At 42.7% G+C, this 19328-nt stretch overlaps 1 protein-coding gene and 1 long non-coding RNA gene across 4 annotated transcripts; one reads left to right on the top strand and one right to left on the bottom strand.

The window, feature by feature from the left end:
• Positions 1-392: 392 nt before the first annotated feature.
• Positions 393-2030, bottom strand: LOC120287767. 2 transcript variants are annotated; one of them, XR_005546044.1, is made up of 3 exons: positions 1317-2030; positions 742-1133; positions 393-604 (listed from the first exon to the last, which is right to left on the bottom strand). It is a non-coding gene; the product is annotated as an uncharacterized LOC120287767 (long non-coding RNA). The 2 variants fall into 2 exon arrangements; XR_005546043.1 differs by having other exon boundaries at positions 393-1133.
• An 8083-nt stretch (positions 2031-10113) lies between these two features.
• Positions 10114-15129, top strand: LOC104415409 (probable serine/threonine-protein kinase PIX13). 2 transcript variants are annotated; one of them, XM_039299045.1, is made up of 6 exons: positions 10253-10480; positions 10641-11083; positions 13455-13589; positions 13779-13915; positions 14309-14432; positions 14569-15129. In XM_039299045.1, the coding sequence occupies exons 3-6, from the start codon at positions 13553-13555 to the stop codon at positions 14901-14903; spliced, it is 633 nt and encodes a 210-aa protein (XP_039154979.1). In that variant the 5' UTR covers positions 10253-10480; positions 10641-11083; positions 13455-13552; the 3' UTR covers positions 14904-15129. The 2 variants fall into 2 exon arrangements, with proteins under 2 accessions (XP_039154980.1, XP_039154979.1); XM_039299046.1 differs by lacking the exons at positions 13455-13589; positions 13779-13915; positions 14309-14432; positions 14569-15129 and having other exon boundaries at positions 10114-10480; positions 10641-10916; positions 10959-12278.
• Positions 15130-19328: the final 4199 nt, after the last annotated feature.

Below are 19328 nucleotides of genomic sequence, written 5' to 3'. Positions count from 1 at the left end.
CAGCGTGGGTATATTGACTGTTGTTTCCGTGGCATGATCGAGGAAACAAGACCTGGGAGAGGCAAGGAGACAGATGGGGGTGTGTTATGGTACTCCTGACTTCCCTACTCCTACCTTTACTGGTTCCCTCAGATCAGGTACTCTTTGAAGTTTTTGCAAGAGGTTTCTTTTATCTGTACATCTATCTTTTCTCTTTAAAATGAATCTTTGTGCTTCAGTTTGGAGTGTTTAATCTTCTTCTTGTCATCGTCTGAAGCAATTCTCTCCGTTTTCTCTTTCTCTTTTTGTTTGTGAAACTACAGGGATGAAGTTGACAATCACTGCTGTCTCGTTTCTCCACTTGTTTCTCGAATGCCAAAAGAATGCATCCAATATGCACCAAAGTGAAGTGATTTTAATGCGAGAGGTTCATTCAGGATTAGATGTTGCCTTCTTTTGGCTAGTCCAACTAAGAGGACCGAGCACCAACAGACAGAAGTCCCTACATATTTCCGGGCACATCAAATAATAATGAACATAGTTTTGCGGCTTACTTACATTTTCTTATCTCAGTTCTTCCTCCACGTACGTAAGCATGTCTCTCGCTGCCCATTCCAGTCCAAAACTGGATATACAAAACTAAAATCACACTCCTTTTACTGCTGGATGACAGACAATGACTCTCAAACAGATGAAAATAGTTGCTAGTAATAAGACAGATAGGGAAAAGGATTCGTCGAATTTCGAGTCACTTGAACTTACTTCGCATGCAGAAAATTCAGGAACCATTCTTTGACTTCACTGATCTTCTGCAGAGAAGCACTGGCCAATGCTGTCTGTGTGCTTGCCCATGTGCCGGTCCAGCAAAACAAGGTGAAATGCTCACAGTAGTTATTGATGAGGGCCGTACTTGCCGAAACTACCGTGCTCATGAAGCTCGCGAGCCTTGTTCACGACTTCCTGGGGCGATTTGGTTTCGGGTAAGGTGGTGCAAGTCCCCCATCTAGTCAGCCAATACCCAAGTTGTGGCTGCCCATATGCATATAAGCGGAGGGAATAGAGGTTCATGCCTTCTTGCTGGAAGTGATGGAGACTCATCTCCTCAACTCCTGTTCGTGTTAAGTGAATCACATAACCCTCTCCAACGTAGATTCCTGTTATAATCAATAATGAGCGTGTGCAATATAGAAAAAGAATCAGCTGTCTAAATTATTCCACACGTAGTAATTAGTTACTGTAGAATCACCACAATTTCTCCGCAATACCGTTCACTAAGTAGAATGATGCATTGGGAGCAAGGAAATATCCAACAAGACAATTTTCATAAAGTGTTTTACCCTCGATTAAAGCCTCAGGGGGAGGAACAGCGACGAGCTTGTTTCCCGATGACGACGACTTTGGGACGCTTGCTTTCCCATGCCATGTTCGTACCACCGTTGTCGGATCTATGTCCCGCGAGATGGATCGTTGTCACCAACAAAGTAGCGAAGCAGAGATGAAGAGTCTAAGATAGAGATTCGCTGGAGATGGAGATGGTCGAAGCAGGAACTGCTGAGAAGTATAACAGCGAAGCTGGAAATGGATCGGCGACTAGAAAGAAAGAAATGAAGCACAGCTCAGTCAGGTTCTCTCTCTGGCATTTCGTCGAACACCTGGACAGCTGAGGAGAGGGGCGGCAATGGGGGAGCCGCTGGAACGTGCGACGGTGGCAGAGGACCGTTGGAGGAGAGGCTTTATCTCTGAAGCTATGCAACTTTTATTGTTTGGGCCAACATAAGATAATAAATGGAAAATTTAGTCGAGCCACATTTAAAAATATCCATGCTAAAGAAGAACAATAAGAAGAGGAGGATGAATAACTAAACATGGTGGGTGTATAGGCCATGCAGCCGATAAGTATAGATGTGATCTCCGGGTTTGAGATCTCCCTGTCTTACCACATCCCCAGTGGGTCGCAACAGTATTGCGAAAACAGTGATGATGATGTGAGCCAACATTTTGTCTCTCTTGGACCCTTTTGCACTCTCTTGGACTGGTGTGCTTGGGCTGGTCTTTAAGGGTCCATGAGAACATTTCTTGGCTGGGGAACAATTTTTTCTAAATAGTTCTTTTCATTTCTATTATGAAACAATTTACATGTAAAAACCCGTTTGATAACTACACAAAATTTTTACTCTAGAAATAGAAAAAGAATAGAAATGCGTTTGGTAAAAAACAGTTTATTTTTTATATTTATTTGTGTTTTATTTTTTCCGGTATACCGTGGCCACCGCCGGACGCCGCCGCCGCCGCACGTCGCCGCCGGCCGAGCGCCGCCCGCCGACTCCCGCCGCCGATCGCCGCCGCACGGCCCATCGGCCGCGCCTCCCGCGGCCGCCGGCCGCCGCTGGCCGGCGGCGACGTGGCGGCGGCGTCCGCGGCAATTGGTCGGCCGGCGGCGACGCGGCAGCGGCGGTGTCGGCCTCCGGCGACCGGCGGTGGCGCGGTGGGCTGGCCGGGCGGCGGCGTCCGGCGTCGTTCGGTGGTGACCGGCGTCTTGCGTCCGGCGGTGGCGATGGCGATACGGCCGGTCGGGCTCGGCGGCCGGCAGCGGCCGCAACGTCCAGGCGGCGTCCGGCAGGACCGGCGGTGACCGCGGCGGCGACGGTCGATCGGCCTCCAGCGACCCGGCGGCGGTCGGCGTCGGCGGACGGCGATCGGGTGGTGCTCAACGGCGGTCAATGGCGATTAGCAAGAGAAGAATAAAAGAAAAATAAAATTCACTTATTTCTTAAACTTGTTCGGGAACAAGAAGCAACTTTTTTATTTCTCATTTCTATTCCAAAACCATTCCCGGCATTTGCTTTTTGTTAGAAAACTAACTGCCGTTATCAAACGGGTTTATTTTTTTTTTTTGTTCTGGGAAAGAAGAATAGAAATTTTGGGTTGGGGAAGGTTACCATGCAGACCCTAATTAGCGTCCACCCGCCTAAATGAGCCAAACGGGATCAAGAGAGCCAAAAAAGAGTTAGAATGAAGGTTAACTAAGGAGGAGGAGGAGGAGGAGAAGGAGGAGGCGGAATATGGAGTGATGGGAAGAGAGGAAAGTGCTTTTTGGAGGATACGTTGGATCTTGTCCGGGGGTGACATGAGTGAGCGAGAGAGCTGCAAGTTGGGCTGAAGCTGCCCATCACCACAAGTGGAATCCTAGAGAAGCATGGCGCGGTGCTGTTTCTCAAAGGAATATCCCCAAAACAAGGAGCCAAAAACAGAGAGAAAGAGAAAGAGACGGGGCAGGAGGAGGCTGAATGTGACGGGGTAGGACGAAAAGAAAATCAAGGAGACCCGGTCAAAAAGGGAGAGACAGGGGGGGACCAATTTTTGAACCTTTTAGCGGAGACTAAGCAAAGGAGCTTACGTTTTAAGCTCCGTTTCACATGGTGCGCTGCAATCAATCACCATTTATATGAAAGATATAAAGAAAGATGGCATTACCAATTTTTTGTACCTCAGCCCATCCATAGAGTTATATTTGTTCTTTTTTTTCTTGGCAAGATTCAATTTGTCCGTGGCATGTGAAAAAAGAAAAGGGCGAAGAAGCCCTTCTAAAAAATAAAGAAGTCGATGCGATGGGCTGGTCGTTTTGAGCATGGTATGTCTATATATTGTTCGAGTGTGGCTACTGCAAATGTCGTAAAGTATTCTTATAGAAAGTGGCTAATAAATGTGTTGAAAAATATTAACCTATTTGGACGTTTGGTAATGTCTTGCCAAAACATACTTATTGAGAGTTCAAATATTGGTTCTCCTCTGATTGTGCGGCACTTACATCTATGAAAATACATGGATAAATATCAAAGTGCATTGTTACACATGCTGCGCCCTATCCAACGCGGAATTTGTAGAAATTTCTTTACACTGATAAAGGACATATTTTCTAGAAAAAATACGGATCTAGTAAAAATCTCGAACATAATCCAAGAATTTTTTATAAGGACCATCTAATGCTTGCTAGCGTGTGGTTTTTTTAACTTCATGTGGAAATGGACGAAGTGAAGTCCAGAGGGAGCTAATCACCTGCACTACTCCTGCTAAGGTGCGCGCGTGCCAGAAGCCAACCCCTCGGATGCCTCGGAAGGTTGACGGTGGCATCGATAAATGGCAACGGCGGAGGAGGAGGAGCATTATGGAGTGAAGGGAAGAGAGGAAAATGAGGAAAGATTTGGGGGCGAATGAACCTGGGTAAGAGGATGGGTGCTTTTGAAGGGTACATTGGATCTGGTCTGGGGATGTGAGTGAGTGAGTGAGCGGGAGAGTTGAAAGTTACGTGGAAGCTTTTCCATCATCACAACTGAAAAACCTAGAGAAGCATATAGTGCCATTTCTCAAAAGGAATCTTACAAAGTAAGGAAAAAAGAGAGAGATGGAGATGGGACATGTGGACCCAAGTACATCCTTAAACTGCTTTATTTGAATTTCCAGACTAAAATTTCGGGAGTATTCCATCCTAAGTAGGGAAGACAAAATTTCACTTGGAAACAGAGGGGGCCGTTAGGGGGGTTTAGACGAGTGCTTTTGAATTGGTTTCTCTCCTTCTTTCATTTCGCTCACGTAGGAAAAGTGATTGTGGATTCAAATTTTTGGAGGGGCTGAATTTACAGAGAATTTAACTCTTGTGGAGAGTAATTATGAACGAGAGGGGAGGGAGACGGATTGGTTATTTGTCTTGAGATGGCTTAAGAAAAATAAGTATGTTGAGATGATTCAGAAACTTGAGAAAAAAATTGAAATATATCTTAATGATGATGATCTCGAATTCATCTTCTTCCTTGAATATGAATTATTGGAGAATATCATATGTGCCGTTGAAACTTGTACCAGTGAGGATGAAACGTTAAGTAACACTAATAATTTGTTCTTTTTTAGTACAGAACTTCCTCCAGAGCCAACGGACTTCAGAATAGACCCACTAATTGAGTTGGTTTGTTTCCACCATGAAGGATCAATTTGATTCCCAATCCTTATCATTAGAATATTTTATTATGGTTGAAAAGTGGATTGACCAGGTCGACTCAAATGTTAAATTCATCACTCGTTTACTTTCATATTTTATTCGGCTCGGAAGATTTTTCCCTTCTATGGCTTTGAAACCGTTCTTGAAACTTTTTTTTTATAATAAATTTCTCGAAGTATTCAACTATTCTTTTACCTGACTTATTTTTCAGGGTCTTAGTTCTAACGTCTTTATAGATTTGGAATCAACTTAGGTACGTTAGCCTTGCAATTGCTTTAAATTTTGGATTTGAAAATGCCGAAAAGGCCTCTTAGAGAAAGTGCCTCTACTGCCACGTACATTCTGTCTTTTGGTAGACAGTTCTTATAGAGGTTCAACTGAGGAGAGATGGACGATGTTGCCGCATTTCCTTATGACCATTTGATGTAGGCTTCTGCACTTTAACGCCCAAAAAAAAACCCATTTTGCAGAATTTTATGGCGGAGGCAGCAGCAGCACCATCGCAGGACCAGCAGCAGAGCACATGAACCAAGGTTATAGTTCTTATGGAGCTCGCGGTTCTGTTTATGCATCTAGCTTAAGGCTTGGTCTATGGGGCCAACTATGGTTATTAAGCGGGGTCGTCCAATTGACGCTGTTGCATATCTGAGAGGGATGTCAGCTAAGCTCGATAGGCACATTCTATACTTTGCTAAGGATAGTTTTAAATGATTACCTTGCTTTTCCATCAAGCTTATTGGTCGTCTAACAACTTAGTAGGTATGTGGATGACATCGTACTCCTTTAGTGTGTTCAATTTTGAGTTCATGAATTTAGCAGTCGGTTTATCCTGCAATTTCTTTTTGACCACACCAGTGCACGCCTGATGATGATTCCTAGGCTTAACTCTACATCCCTATTCAATTTAAAACAGGTGGTTTAGGCAATGTTGATCAAGACAGCTTTCTATTAGTATTGTTGGCATGATGAAAGAAAAAGCTCATCTTAAATCACATTATCTTTGCCTGTCAGCTTTCGAGCTTCTAAAAATGCCTTTTGGAATCAATGGCCAATGGTGGCGCTTTCTAAGGGTCCCTGGCTAATTGCTGTGCATCATGTAGGCTTTGAGAAAATTGTGGCTTCAAACTTGCTTTCTTTCAATCTAGCAGCGTGCCTGGAAGTGGCTTGTTTTTGTGGTAGCTGTCCAGGTCTAAAGCTTCGAAAGTCTAGTGTAGTGACCAAAGATTTACAAAGGACGTACGTTTCGAAGGCGTTAGATTCGTACGGCGTTCAGAGAAAAGCCCATCACCTTCACGTCGGCGGTTAAGAAAGCGGCTCAGCCAAGCTGTCCGAATGTTTTGCGGGAACCTAAGATCGGAGCTGGTCTTCCCTTAATATCTCGCCGTCTATAAAATTGGGAAAGGAAATTGATTGTGTCTTGGAAATGAAATAATTTCTTTTGGGCCTAATAATACTTTATCATTTCGTGCTGCTGCTTCGGGAATGTTTGTGAATGGATGAATACACTGCAAGAAAGCAAAAACCTGACTTAACCGCACGAAAGCAGATAATGGAATCAATTGCCTCCCTTGGCTTTATAGGACTATTGCCAGCTAAGCTGACAGCAAACTACTTCCATGAAAAACTCATTACTCGATTTTTGGATTGCAAAGCAAGATGCCTCAGAGAACAGAATGAACACAAAATGCGGTGCAAAACCCTTCCATAGACATTGACATCTCCACCAAATGGAATTGGACATCATCTTTCCAAATTGATTGACTCTGATGAAAAAGGATCGACCTTTTATTCCGACGTTAGCTGGGCAGACGACTTGCTGAAAAGAAGAGGAAGCTTCTTCTCGATCGACTTCATGGATTTCTGCATTCTACTGAATGGAAGTTGGTTTGTTTTAAAACCGAGTGTGCCCTGTTTAAAACCGGGCGTGCCCTCTTTTTGGGTAAAGGTAATGAATATATAGCTTTGGACAAACATACAAAAGCGGCACCTTACACTCTTAACTATAATAATTAGAAAAAGTGGAGAAAAAGTAGAAGGGAGCCGAAGAAAGAGCCAAAGGCAAAGAGAAACAAATACAGGAAAAACAAAAAGCGACCAACAAGGTCACTAAGGGCGCGTTTGGTAACGTTCGTTTAAAAATTGTTACTAGGGAACGAAATAGAAAAAAGTGTTTCTGTTCCCAGGGAACAATTTCTGAACAACAAAAACGCGTTTGGTAAACTTGTTCCTAACAAAAAATAAATAGAAACATGTTTGGTAAATTTGGATAATTTTTTTATTTCTTTTATTTTTTCTATTTTTTTCTTATTTTTCCTTTTTTCTTTTTTCTTTTTCATTTTTTTCTTCTTTTGGCCGGTCGCCGCCAAGGCCTTGGCCGGCCAGCCAGGCGAGGGTCGGCCTCGCCTTGATCCGGCGAGGCCGAGCTCGCCCAGCGGCGGGCGGCGCGGCCTCGCCGGCCACCGCCGAGCGACGCGACTCGCTTAGATCCGGCGGGCCGAGGCTCGCGGCCGTTGGGCGAGCTCGGCCTCGCCGGATCTGGGCGAGATCGAGCTTGCCCGGGCCGGTGCGGGTCGGCCTCGCCTTGATCCGGCGAGGCCGAGCTCGCCCGGCCCAGCCGGCGAGTCTCGGCCTCGCCGAGCCACCGCCAGTCGGCATCGCTGGTGGTGGCTCGGCGGGCCGAGGCTCGCCGGCCGGCCGGGCGAGGTCCTCGCCGGATCCGGGCGAGCTCGAGCTCGCCCGGCCATGGCGAGCCGACCCTCGCCCGGCTACGGCGAGCCTCGGCCTCGCCCGGGGACGGCGAGCCTCGGCCTCGCCGGGGCGGCGAGCCCTCGCCGTGGCCGGCGAGGCCGCCGGCCCTCGTCGGCCGGTCGCCGGCCATGGCCGAGGCCGGCGACCGGCCAAAATAAAAAGAACAAGAAAATAAGAGAAAAAAAGAAAAAAAAAGTATTTCTCAAAAGTGTTTCGAAACAAGAAACTCAAAATTTGTGTTTCTTGTTTTGTTTTTTTGTTCTGGAACAAAAGAACAAAAAGGAACAGAAACGCACCCAAACGCGTTTGCCTTTTTTGTTCCCGTGAACAAAAAACAGAAAAAGTGTTTAAAAACAAAAAAAAAAAGAATACAAACAAACGCAGCCTAAAACAGAAGTCACAACAGCCAACACGAAACCTTCGCAATTTAAAAAAAACTCGGCCATAACAGCACAGAAATTACAGAGAAACCGGGCGAGTAAACCCTAACAAAACTCGGCCATTCGAAGCCCAAAGAGATCATGAACCAAGGCAAGCTTATGGGGGTTTGAAGAGGCCTACCAGGCGCCCCAAGTCGCCAACAACCAACCTCAACGAACGGTCAAAAGATCAGGAATCAACCGAAGAAGAAAACGCACGACAGTGCTTTGATTGCCAGCTTTGAAAGCTTCGGAGAACAGAGCTGGAGAGCGGGAGGAGGAGCCGGCGCCGGAGGACACCGGATTCTCCGGGAGAAATGCAGGACCGGCTCGTAGGCTGGAGCGAGAGAAACATGCTGGACAACGGGGCGGAGAGTCCTCCGTCGAGAGCTTCTTTGTGCGTGCGCTTCGTACTTAACCCTTTTTCCTCGGGTGTGCCCTCTTTCCGCTGCCTAATTCCATAAAAAACGTGTTGTCTTAAATCTAACCCAAATTTTATTTTATCTCAAAAAACAGCATAAAAAATCTGGCTCATTAACTCTCCTTCTACGGTCGCCGTTAGTCATCTGAGGCATTTTCACGTCACCCAGAAAATTTTTTCCCATTATTTTCCATTTTCTCAAAGATTTCCATTCGTTTTTGTTCAGAATCGAGTCGAGAAATCGCCGGATTCTTGTCCTGGTGAGCGTGAGGTCGTGATTGCGACAATGAATTCCAGCGAGGAAGAGGAGATCGAGTTCGAAGAGGATGAGAAAGTTAGGGTTGTGAAGGAGAACGGCGTCCCCGCCGCCGTCGACGAGGAAGAAGAGGAGGAAGACCGTATGCAAAGCTAGGAGGAAGCGAAAGGCGAAGGAGATGGGTGCGGCGGTGTGGACGACAAGGAGGACGACGAGGATGACGGTGGGTTATCGACCCACCCAAGTCTTTTTTTTTTTTTTTCTGTCTCTTCCTCCTACTTCGACCTCGCTTGTCACGGCCATGGATGGGGCTTTGTTTCAAATCTGGAGTTGGCCGTCGAGAAGATGAAGACGAAGACGAATAGAGCGAATCGCAAGCAGATTGTGAATTTCTGAATACTTTAGCATTCAAGTATGGATTTCTCTTCTTTTTTTTCTATTTTCCTATTTCGGCGATGAGCTGCAATGAATAAAAGGAAACCTTTAGCATTCAAGTTTCTGGGTTTACTCTTTTTCTCCCCCAAGATTCCACAGATTTCCCATAACCCAGCTTTTACAGATTCCGCATAGCTCGAGTTGTTTGCGGCTATGTCTTCTATGTTTGGCCAGAAGGACAAGCCAAGAGACCCACTGATTTTTTAACTCATGTTGCTCTGTAAACTCCTCTAAATATCTGATCTTTTGGCTAAAAAGACAAGCCAAGACACCCATTGCCCCTTCCTTGTCTCAAAGATTTTTCCCTAGATTTTTTTTTTTTTCTGGAGACCTCTATTTTTTCCAGATTTTTGGCCATTTGTTCAGGCCAAAAACGGATAAAGATGACCGCAAAGACAATGGAAATGGAGGACTCCTTACGGTGAAGACGAAGCTAACAACAAGGACAACGGAGGGGTGGTCTAGTTTGGATGGGCATTGGATGGGCATCGGTGGTGGACGCGCATATGTCAAGTTTGGCGGTGACTCTAGCCGGAGGATGTGAGAGAGCGAGAGACTTGATGAAGAGCGAGAGACTTGATGAACAGAAGGAAGAAGAGAAAGCCACTAACGGTCAATATAGAAGGATGGTTAATGGAGGCTAGATTTGAGAAGCTACTAAAAGTTTGGACTTTTATTTTTAGACAAAATATAATTCGGGTCAGATTTATGATAATATTTAAAGTTTGTATTTTTTAATGGAATTAGCCCTCGTTCTGCTTTCCTTCTCCCCCTCCAGCCCTCGTTTTGCTTTCCTTCTCCCCCTTTTATTTTTTTTATCTTCTTTTTTTTTTTTTTTTTGTGTGGGTCCACCACCTTTGAAAAGTCAAATATTACCTTGAAAGTCCAGCCCTCGTTCTGCTTTCCTTCTCCCCCTTTTTTTTTTTTTATCTTCTTTTTTTTTGTGTGGGTCCACCACCTTTGAAAAGTCAAATATTACCTTGAAAGTGACATCAAGTCAACGTCCTCTTCCCCAGAGAGAACGTCAGAGCATCGAGCGCGTTTTCAGATGGTTTCACTTGACTGAAGTGACATCAAGTCAACGTCCTCTTCCCAGAGGGAATAAGATTTTGGTAGAGGCAAGGTAACGGAAAGACAGTAGTTATTATTGAGAGAGACGAGAGAGATGGGGGTGTGTTTCGGTACTCCTGACTTCCCTACTCCTACCTTTGCTGGTAATCCCAAGTCAGGTACTCTTTAAATTTTTTCCTAGAGTGATCTTTATCTTTACATCTATGTAGCCTCTATAAAATGGATCTTTGTGACTTCAGATTGGAGTCTTTAATGTTCTTCTTGTTATCGTCCGAAGCAATTTTCTCAGTCCGTTGTTTTTCTTTTTTGAAACTACAGGAGCGAAGTGGAATATCACCACTTCATCATCTTCTGCAGCAAGCAATAGCTGTGACTCGCGGCCTCTCCCTATATCATCTTCTGCAGCCAGCAATAGCCATGCCTTGCTGGCTGCCCACGGCAAAAAGGCCTTCAGAGATGGAAAGACTGTGGCAGACGCCAGCTTGACCATCTTCAGTTTCGCAGAGTTGAAAGCGGCGACCAAAAATTTTCCAGCCGATGCACTGCTTGGAAAGGGAGGATTTGGTTGTGTCTATAAAGGTATGCTTCCTGGGAAGCAACCGTATGGAATTGCAGAGACTATGATGCTTCCTGGGGAGCAACCGTATGGAAGTGCAGAGACTACAATGCTTCCTGGGAAGCAACCGTATGGAAGTGCAGGGACTATAATAGCTGTGAAAATATTAAACCAGAATGGCACTCAAGGGTATAGAGAGTGGCTGGTAAGAACTAAGTTTCGTCTTCAATTCCTTTCTCGGAATACAAATACTTTGCTTTGTCAATTACAAAACCGTATGTAAGGGTATAATTGGTAATTTAACAGAAAAAGCAATAAGAAATCCAATATAGAGTCGAAGCAACCCAAATGCATGATGGTACAGATGGGAGCTCGTAATGCCCAACTCAACTGTGTCAATAAACACCCTCGTTGTGAAAATAGCAGGAGAAATACTGGACAACCTGAATTATGATGGCCATGTAAACGCAAATCCAAATGTATTTGAAGTTGATTATCCCAGGATTTCTATAAGTGGTGGCCTGGCCTTTTAATTTTGTTTCTGAAAGGGCCCTTGTGGAATTGCATCTGATTTTGATTATAGAGAGATCAGATATTTCTGAGAGTTCATTGATGGCCTCATTGGCTTTGTTGGGGTGCAAAGTTATGGCAGTGGGCAGCAGACAACACTATTGTTGGTGCCCAATTGAGTAGTGTTAATTGTTTGGTGATATTATCTAAACATATTTTCATGATCCTCGTGAAGTTTTCAGTTATTTAACCTCTCACTTTAGTGTACACAATGTGCATTATTTGAATTTAAATGAAGTAAAAGAAGAATCTAAGAAGCAATTTTGTTCTTGAGATTATTTGGTCACTAAGGTCCTCAGCAAAATAGATTTTATGGCTCCATTTAGTTAACGGTGATGAACTTTCTTTCTGCATTTCTTTTATTTTGTAATTGACTTAGTAAACCCATGTCATGGAGTGTGTTCTGCCATTGGCTTGTATGATGCTAACTATTGGAACAACCTACTTAGTGTAATTCGATTGCAAGGAATGAAGAAATTGCGCAAATATAAGTTCAGTCTTCCATCCATGTAATGATCAACTTTTTCGATGTGATCATAGCCCTTAGGCAACTCGTCTTTCCAACCTTGTTTGACTAATGCAATGCGGTTCTTTTCATAGTGAACTTGTTTTCTTCTTCCTTCGAGTGAATTCTCCTTCTATATTCAAGAACTGAAACAAATTGCAAGGCCTATCAAACCATATAGGGTGGATACACCACAGCAAGATAAAGTCACCAGTTTGATCGCAAATTATAAATGGTTTCACTCACAAATTCCAGTGATTCTGCATTGCTACTACTGGTTCATGGCGAGCTAGATATTTTCTACAGAGCTAGTATGAATTGAAGTACATTTTGTTAGGGAAATCCCTTATGATGTTTTGAAGATGACAAAATAAATCAAAGGCTACTAACATGTTTGATGGTTGAGTAATAGACCATGCAGATGTTAGAACATGTAAAGGATATTGGCAAAGTCCGAAGACGACCCGGAAAGACCATGTCAAAGTTTGAAGACTTGTCGAGGCTCAAGACTCATATTGTAAAGTCTCAAGACCCAGATTGAAAGTCTCAAGACTCATATCGTAAAGTCTCAAGACTCGGACTTTACATCCAGTTCGATGAATCGTAACTCAAGCCCAATCATACAACGGCTAGTGATCTGGTTTGGATTCCACATCAAGATTGATTTGATTGAAGACAAGATCTTTCTATACGAAGAAGCTTTACTTATGGAAACCAAGATTTCGTTTGTATGGGCGATCGGAATCAATTTGGGATTTTACCTTTGTCACTCAACGGCTACCAAATCTTCTAAGATACGAGCTGTCCAATGGGTATATTGGAAGACGATTCTCCGGGATGCTGTCCAACGGTAGTTTGGAAGTGGAGGAGTATTTAAGGAGATCATGGACCGATGAGCAAGTAAGAGACGGAGCGTAGAATTTATAATTCCAAAGTCTAAGCGACTTTAGATCATATACTTGTCTCTTGAGAGCTTAAACGTTTGTAATCGTGAGAGAAATACCAAGAGAGTGACTTAGTGAGATAGTGTGATCTATTACTAAGTGTTTGCACTCGGAGTTGTAATCTCTTGTTGATTGCATAGTGGAATCCAGCCAAGAAGGCTGTTATCGTGGGAGAGTGGACGTAGGCTTGGATTAAGCCGAACCATTATAATTTCTGTGTTCTTATTCTCTTCCCTAACTCCTTTATTTTGCTCATACTAGCACTCTCACATTTTACCAAAATTGATAAGCATTTTATATTACAAGACGCACAATGACCATGAGTCTTCAGTCAAACTACCAGTTAAACTGAACATTTCATTGGGAGTTAGGTCGCAGTTCCCATTCTGTATCTTTTGTTTCGATATCAACTATTGTATTGTGATTGTTTCATTCCTATTGACCAATTGAAGCTTAAGGAGAAAAACATCCTACCTGGTCTAGTATAGAGGCTTCCATTTCTTTCATATCTTTTAGACTGACCACATGCGAGACTCTCTTTGCTTATTTTCGTGCAGAGGAGATAGCCTTTATTGGAAAGATATCTCACCCTAACCTTGCCAAGCTCGTGGGATTTTGTCCAGATGATAAAAATTTAGCTCTTGTTTATGAGTTCATGCCAATGGGCAGTTTGGAATACCAGCTATTCAGAGGTAAGTGGTCTAATCACTCTGTAAAATATGGAAAAGTTTCCTTAAGGATGCCAGTTGTTTAGCATATCCACTTGATCAGTTGATAGTCATAGTCGATGCACGTGCTATTTTCAAAATTCAGGCTGGTTTGAACACGTATTTGCTTTTAAGAATTACTTACATTTTACATTGTCCATTACTCTGGTACAGAGGTCTCTGCAGATCATCTTTCATGGGATTTACGCCTCAAGATTGCGGTTGGGGCTGCCAGAGGCTTGGCCTTCTTGCACAATTCCTGTAATATGATACACAGGGATTTCAAAAGTGCAAATATTTTGCTAGATGAGGTTATTATTTTATCCTCCCTATAATGATTATGTTCCTGTACCGCAAAATTCATATGAACTCTATTATCATTCTAGTCAAATTTTTGGTAGAAGGATGATGATGATGATGACATGCGTAGTATCTCAATTTGAAGACTTGATATTTTGTCCTCTAACCAGGAGAAAAGAGTCATAATAGCGAGAGGAGATCCTATGTTTCCCTCTGCTCAACTGATGGACGGGTTATAGTCTATTGGAAATCTATCCTTCTTAGATTTGATGTGAAGTTCTAAACTCGACAAGACCCTAGTAGCTTTTAGACATCTCCATTTTGTTTTTGCTAGATTCACTAAAGTTTGCAATTTATATTTAGGCTGGAAACCGAGTCTAATCCACTGTCCGGTTCTTCTGCAGTCTTACATGGCCAAACTCTCGGACTTTGGATTGGTGAGGTCTGGTCCTCTAGAGGACAAGTCACATGTTTCAACGCAGTTTATGGGTACCACTGGCTATTGTGACCCTGAATACAGAGCAACTGGTAATTTTTCCATTGTAAAATGCTTTTTTGTGACTTAGTGCTGACTGATGCTCGGTTTTGAATTTTGACAATACTATTGGGAAGTTATTTTCTGATACTTTGCTGCAACATCACATAAGACTCTTGGATTTTACAGGGCGTCTCACTGTAGAGAGTGATGTTTATAGTTTCGGCGTCGTGTTGCTTGAGATACTAACAGGTTGCAGGGCATTTGATCCGAGCAGTCCAGCAGATAGAGTTGATTTAGTGGAGTGGACCAGACCATACTTATCCGGTAAAAGAAAACCGCGGGCTCCAGTTGACACGAGATTGCAGGGCGAATATTGTGTGGACTCTGTACGCCAGATAGCACAGCTAGCTAATAAATGCGTCGGACTTAATCCTAAGTCCCGGCCTTCCATGTCTGAAGTCGTGGAAAAACTGGAATCAATAGAAGCTGTCAGTGCTAAAGGAATACTACGGAATGTGTAAATTTATTTGTTATGTTGTTTGTACTTCATGTGATGGGATCAAAGTCTGTTGCTTCCCAGGATTACTCTTGGGCTTTGAATATTCTTTTCGATTGTACCCAGTAGTTACCAGGTGTTGTGTCTTCTTGTACGCTCTTTGGAATATTCATACGTGTCTATCATTATGTGCATCAACTTCTGAATTGAGACGTTGTGATTACACTTTCTTTAAGAGGGGAACTGTTTTTGATGGCTATTCCTTAATTTTGTTAGCAATCTAAGGTTTACCAAAAGAAGTCCGCAGCTCTTCGAGAGTCCGAGCTCTTTTGTTTCTTTCATGCTGAGGCTTTAAACATCAGTAGAAGCTCATTCCTATTGCTGTCATGAATTTGTTCATACGGAACTCGGCCTGCCACCAATCTCCAGGAAGAATTATGCTGGTCGGTCCATTCTTGTTATTTTTGAGCTCTGAGACAAGGTTTGGTTACTGATCGAGTCATTTAAAGTAAAGAGCTGCCCAGTTGTCCATTCCAATTGAACAAGACATGTAATTTGGTGTTATGTTGTTGCGGCCAAGACATGTCCAATTGTTTTGTTATCTTTTCTTTGGTTTCCTGGAACATAGATAACAAATTGGAGGCAGGACTTGAGCACAATGATATATGCTCAATCTGGATTCAGATTGTCGAACATGGAAACAACGATACAGTATCAAAAACAGAAATCATGGTACACAAAGATCTATAGGGATTTGGAAACTGAAATCTTGACACATGACTAATGTTAACTTAATCAATTTCTGATTATCGTAATGCATATCATCATGTGCCTATGCTAAGGGACTGTTGCTTACGTATGAAGTATGAACGAGTTTCTAGTTCTATGAAAAATTGCATTTCTTTTTTCTTTTTTTTCGAGAATGAAAGTATCCTTGAATCTTGCAAGATTACATGCTAGTATTAGATAAAGTTGAATTGAAATTCTCTCAAAATGTTATCTATCATATTTCTATCTTATATAGGACTAGACATGAAAAGGGTGCATTTTGGGTCCAAAACAGGTGCCGTAATTTAACTTATAGTATATATTTAATCGCAGGAACTTGTTTTCACTTGTAACCAATAACTTACCTTTATAGACCATAGTTTGACTATATGGTCCGCAATCATAATTTGAAAATACTAACACTCAATAATTAATCAATTATAGAAGACAAGTTAGTACTCTTTATTCGAATATTCTGATTTATCTCCAAAGTCTTCTAAGGTTGAACTTGTGCAGGCATGCTCTTTCACGCACGTGCATTGGGTTTACATTCTTCCTTTTTCCCTTTCCACGAAACAACGCCCAAGTAGAACAATGCTCTTTGTGTTGCTGCTTAATACAAGAGGTAAAGTTGATTGTAGATGCTCTTTTGCGTCGCAAGAGCAACGTGTCTACCAATTTCGCCATAGGGGCGTGGGGTCCATGAATCTAAGAAGTAGTGAGAATTCTTGATCAAATCCCATCTGCGCAACATCTTTGCGGTAAAAAGGGATTTGTTACAAATATTCAATAACTTGATTTATAATAATGTGGTCCCCTTATTATTTCTTACTTTATATGCCCTTCTTTAATTTGGAGGTGCAGTTGGGAAATTGGGACAATGCCTCCTTCGTGTTTGGTAACCTGGTGCCATGGAAGGCCCTACTCCCATTTTGGCTCTCATATGTGCCGCTTCTACGGTAGCAGCGGGCGTTTTTCCTGGAGCTCGACTTCTTCCTCTTTTTATAATCATATCTCATGTTCAATGTCCATCAGGACTATTCCTTCCCTGGCAAAGTAACCACAGAAGAGACACTCCGCTACACGTTGCTGCTGAAGTAAGATTCTTTGAAACAACTCTGCATTAAGTTTGCAAATCGACTGCATTGGGTTTTTGAATAAGGACAAGTTGATGCATGCAAAGAGATTCTTTGAATGGCAAAGTCGGACAAGGACATTGCACTGCACTATGCAGCAAGAGAAATTGCTGGTTGAAGAAGATCATGAACTGTGTAACATTTTTAATGCTGCCGATGAATCCCCACTTTCTGTGGCAACTGCACAATGGGCTCATCACAGTACTAGGCTGATGTTAGATGCATCCCTGTCGTTGTCCTCTTGTAAGGGCCTAGAGGAATGAGTGCTTTGCATGCAGCAGACTATGGTTGGTCACGCTGAAAGTATCCCAAGACTCTTACTTATGGGAACCTGTGTCTATTTCTGATTAGAACTAAGGATAGAAGTAAATCTGCTAGCGCATCTTTGTCAACCGTGCGGACGATTTCAACACCAATCTTACTTACCTTCTGGGTGTGTGGTTACTTTCAAGAAAGCAAACAACTAGATTAACTATGCACAAGCATTAAAAAATTGAATAACCTCTTGGCTCGAGGATGCTTCCGGGCTGAACTGCATCAGCAATCTCATTGAAATGGAAAGGAGAAAACTCGAGAGGTGAGAAGTAACAGAGGTGCAATGCAAAGACCTTCATTGAGTGATCTTTCCATCAAATTTTTTTTGACCTGATACTTTGTGACATCCCATTAGAGCTTCAGCCTCCAATTTCAGGAATGAAAGAGCGTATGATTCCCTCAATGAATACTAGAGGAATCCTCTGCCAAAAACTTCTGGCGTTTAGTTTTACACATCTATTAATTGCACCAGTTTATCTAAGAGAGGCGAAGATGGATGATGGAAAAAAAATTGTTGAGATAACCACGCCATATATGCTGTTGCATTGCCCTCAAGATTGCAGTAAAAAGAATTGAGGAAACAACACATCCTAAGAGTCAATCTCGAGTCTGAAACAGTCTTAATATACCTTGCAACCATCATTTAATCGAGATTTGGGCAGGTTGCTACGAAGAAATCATTACTATGGCAATGCTGAAGCAGTTCAACTATTCCGGCATGCTTACGTTTCTGCAGCAAATTTCTCAGACAAAGATGGGGAGTCACTCTTCATACTGCTGCATTTTGAGACCACATCAGTGTCGTTGCCGAGATGGTTAGATTGTGGCTCGATGCTAATCAATGACAAAGGACAAATGGTACTTCATGCTGCAGTTATATAGGTGGCAGAGAAAATTGTAGTCAAGTACATATTGCAGACACCCAACCTTAGGATGTTATAAATGAGCCAGAGAAGGATGGAAACATGGCTCTGCATTTGGCTACCCTTTACAGACTATATAACATCATATAGGCCCTTGTCCGTGACAAAAGGGGGAAAATTTTAGCCCCTATTAATGATGGTTTGAACCCCTCGGCATTTTCTGTGGTCATGTAGATGTACGTCCACTTAAACACTGTTAGAGGCTCTATTTGTTTCTGACTTACCATGCGCACACACCATTCAACATATAAGATGTCTATTGTGCTGCAAAAATAACTTAGGTTCAGTTGGCCGGGGCATAGAGGCAACTGCTCGGACAATTACTAGTCACTACTGTATTCATGTTAGCAGCTCCAAGGTACCCCTTATTCCTAGGTGAAACGGATCCTTTTGAGGCAGGACCCTTTCCTCATGTCTTATCCGAGACAACAACGAGCACCATTCCACCTCTAGATGATCAGATGGCTTGTAAACAGAACAGCAATTATTAGTGAACTTTGAATGCATTTGTGTTCTCTATAAATGGACTGCGAGATTGCTGATGTATCCCACTATGAAAGGGGATAGCTTATCGACTGATACATTCTGTCCATTTAGATTGGTTTGAAAACAGCGAAAGTAGAACACACGTTGAGTGGATCCATTGAGTTATTGATTATATCAGGCAACAAAAAGATTGGTCAAGCGTCGATCAGCCATGAGCAGGACCGCAGGAAGCAATATGACCCGACTAGATGAAATTTATTCTTCATAAAGAAGCCTGCTCGAGCTTGAGATGCTTGCCATTGTGCTCATAACTACCGTCACCTTCACGACTTCATCCAATGCCTGGGCACTATACCAACAATGGGCCTAACCTAGGAATGGCTACTCTAGCAGGGTGGCCGGCTTCAAACTGCCTTCGTGATATGTAACATGCAAATGCTTTTGGGTGAAATTTCAAGGAGGTGAGATTTGTCAAACATTGTTGGATTATAATGTCTAAGTTCTGCTGTTTTCTGTTTTTTTTACTCTGTTTTCCTCCGTTTTTTTAAAAAACAGCCAAGTTCATTTAGTTCTGTATTTAGTGTTTTTGCTATTTTCTAGGAAGTTAATAGCACGTTTGTGTGTAGTTATGAGTTGCATGTACATGAGCAGTTTTTGCTTTGTATTTAGTTGTGGTACTCGATAATTTTTTTTTTCTTTATAACAGACGTATGCAAGTTTGTGTTCTGTTTCTCTGTGCTTCTCTTCCTCATCTGAAAAATATAGCTTATGGTTTTCTGTTTCTTGTTTACTATTTTTTATAAGTAACAACAGTGGTATCGA

This window comes from Eucalyptus grandis, chromosome 8 (assembly GCF_016545825.1).
Source record: "Eucalyptus grandis isolate ANBG69807.140 chromosome 8, ASM1654582v1, whole genome shotgun sequence".
Lineage (NCBI taxonomy): Eukaryota > Viridiplantae > Streptophyta > Magnoliopsida > Myrtales > Myrtaceae > Eucalyptus > Eucalyptus grandis.
Note: the sequence above shows the minus strand (reverse complement) of the source record. Positions and strands in the feature narration are given on the sequence as shown.

Coding starts and splice junctions, on each gene's coding strand:
- LOC104415409 (XM_039299045.1), top strand. CDS start 13,553: ATGCCAATGGGCAGTTTGGAATACCAGCTATTCAGAG. Junction 13,590..13,778: donor GGAATACCAGCTATTCAGAG/GTAAGTGGTCTA, acceptor ACTCTGGTACAG/AGGTCTCTGCAGATCATCTT. Junction 14,433..14,568: donor CCCTGAATACAGAGCAACTG/GTAATTTTTCCA, acceptor TGGATTTTACAG/GGCGTCTCACTGTAGAGAGT.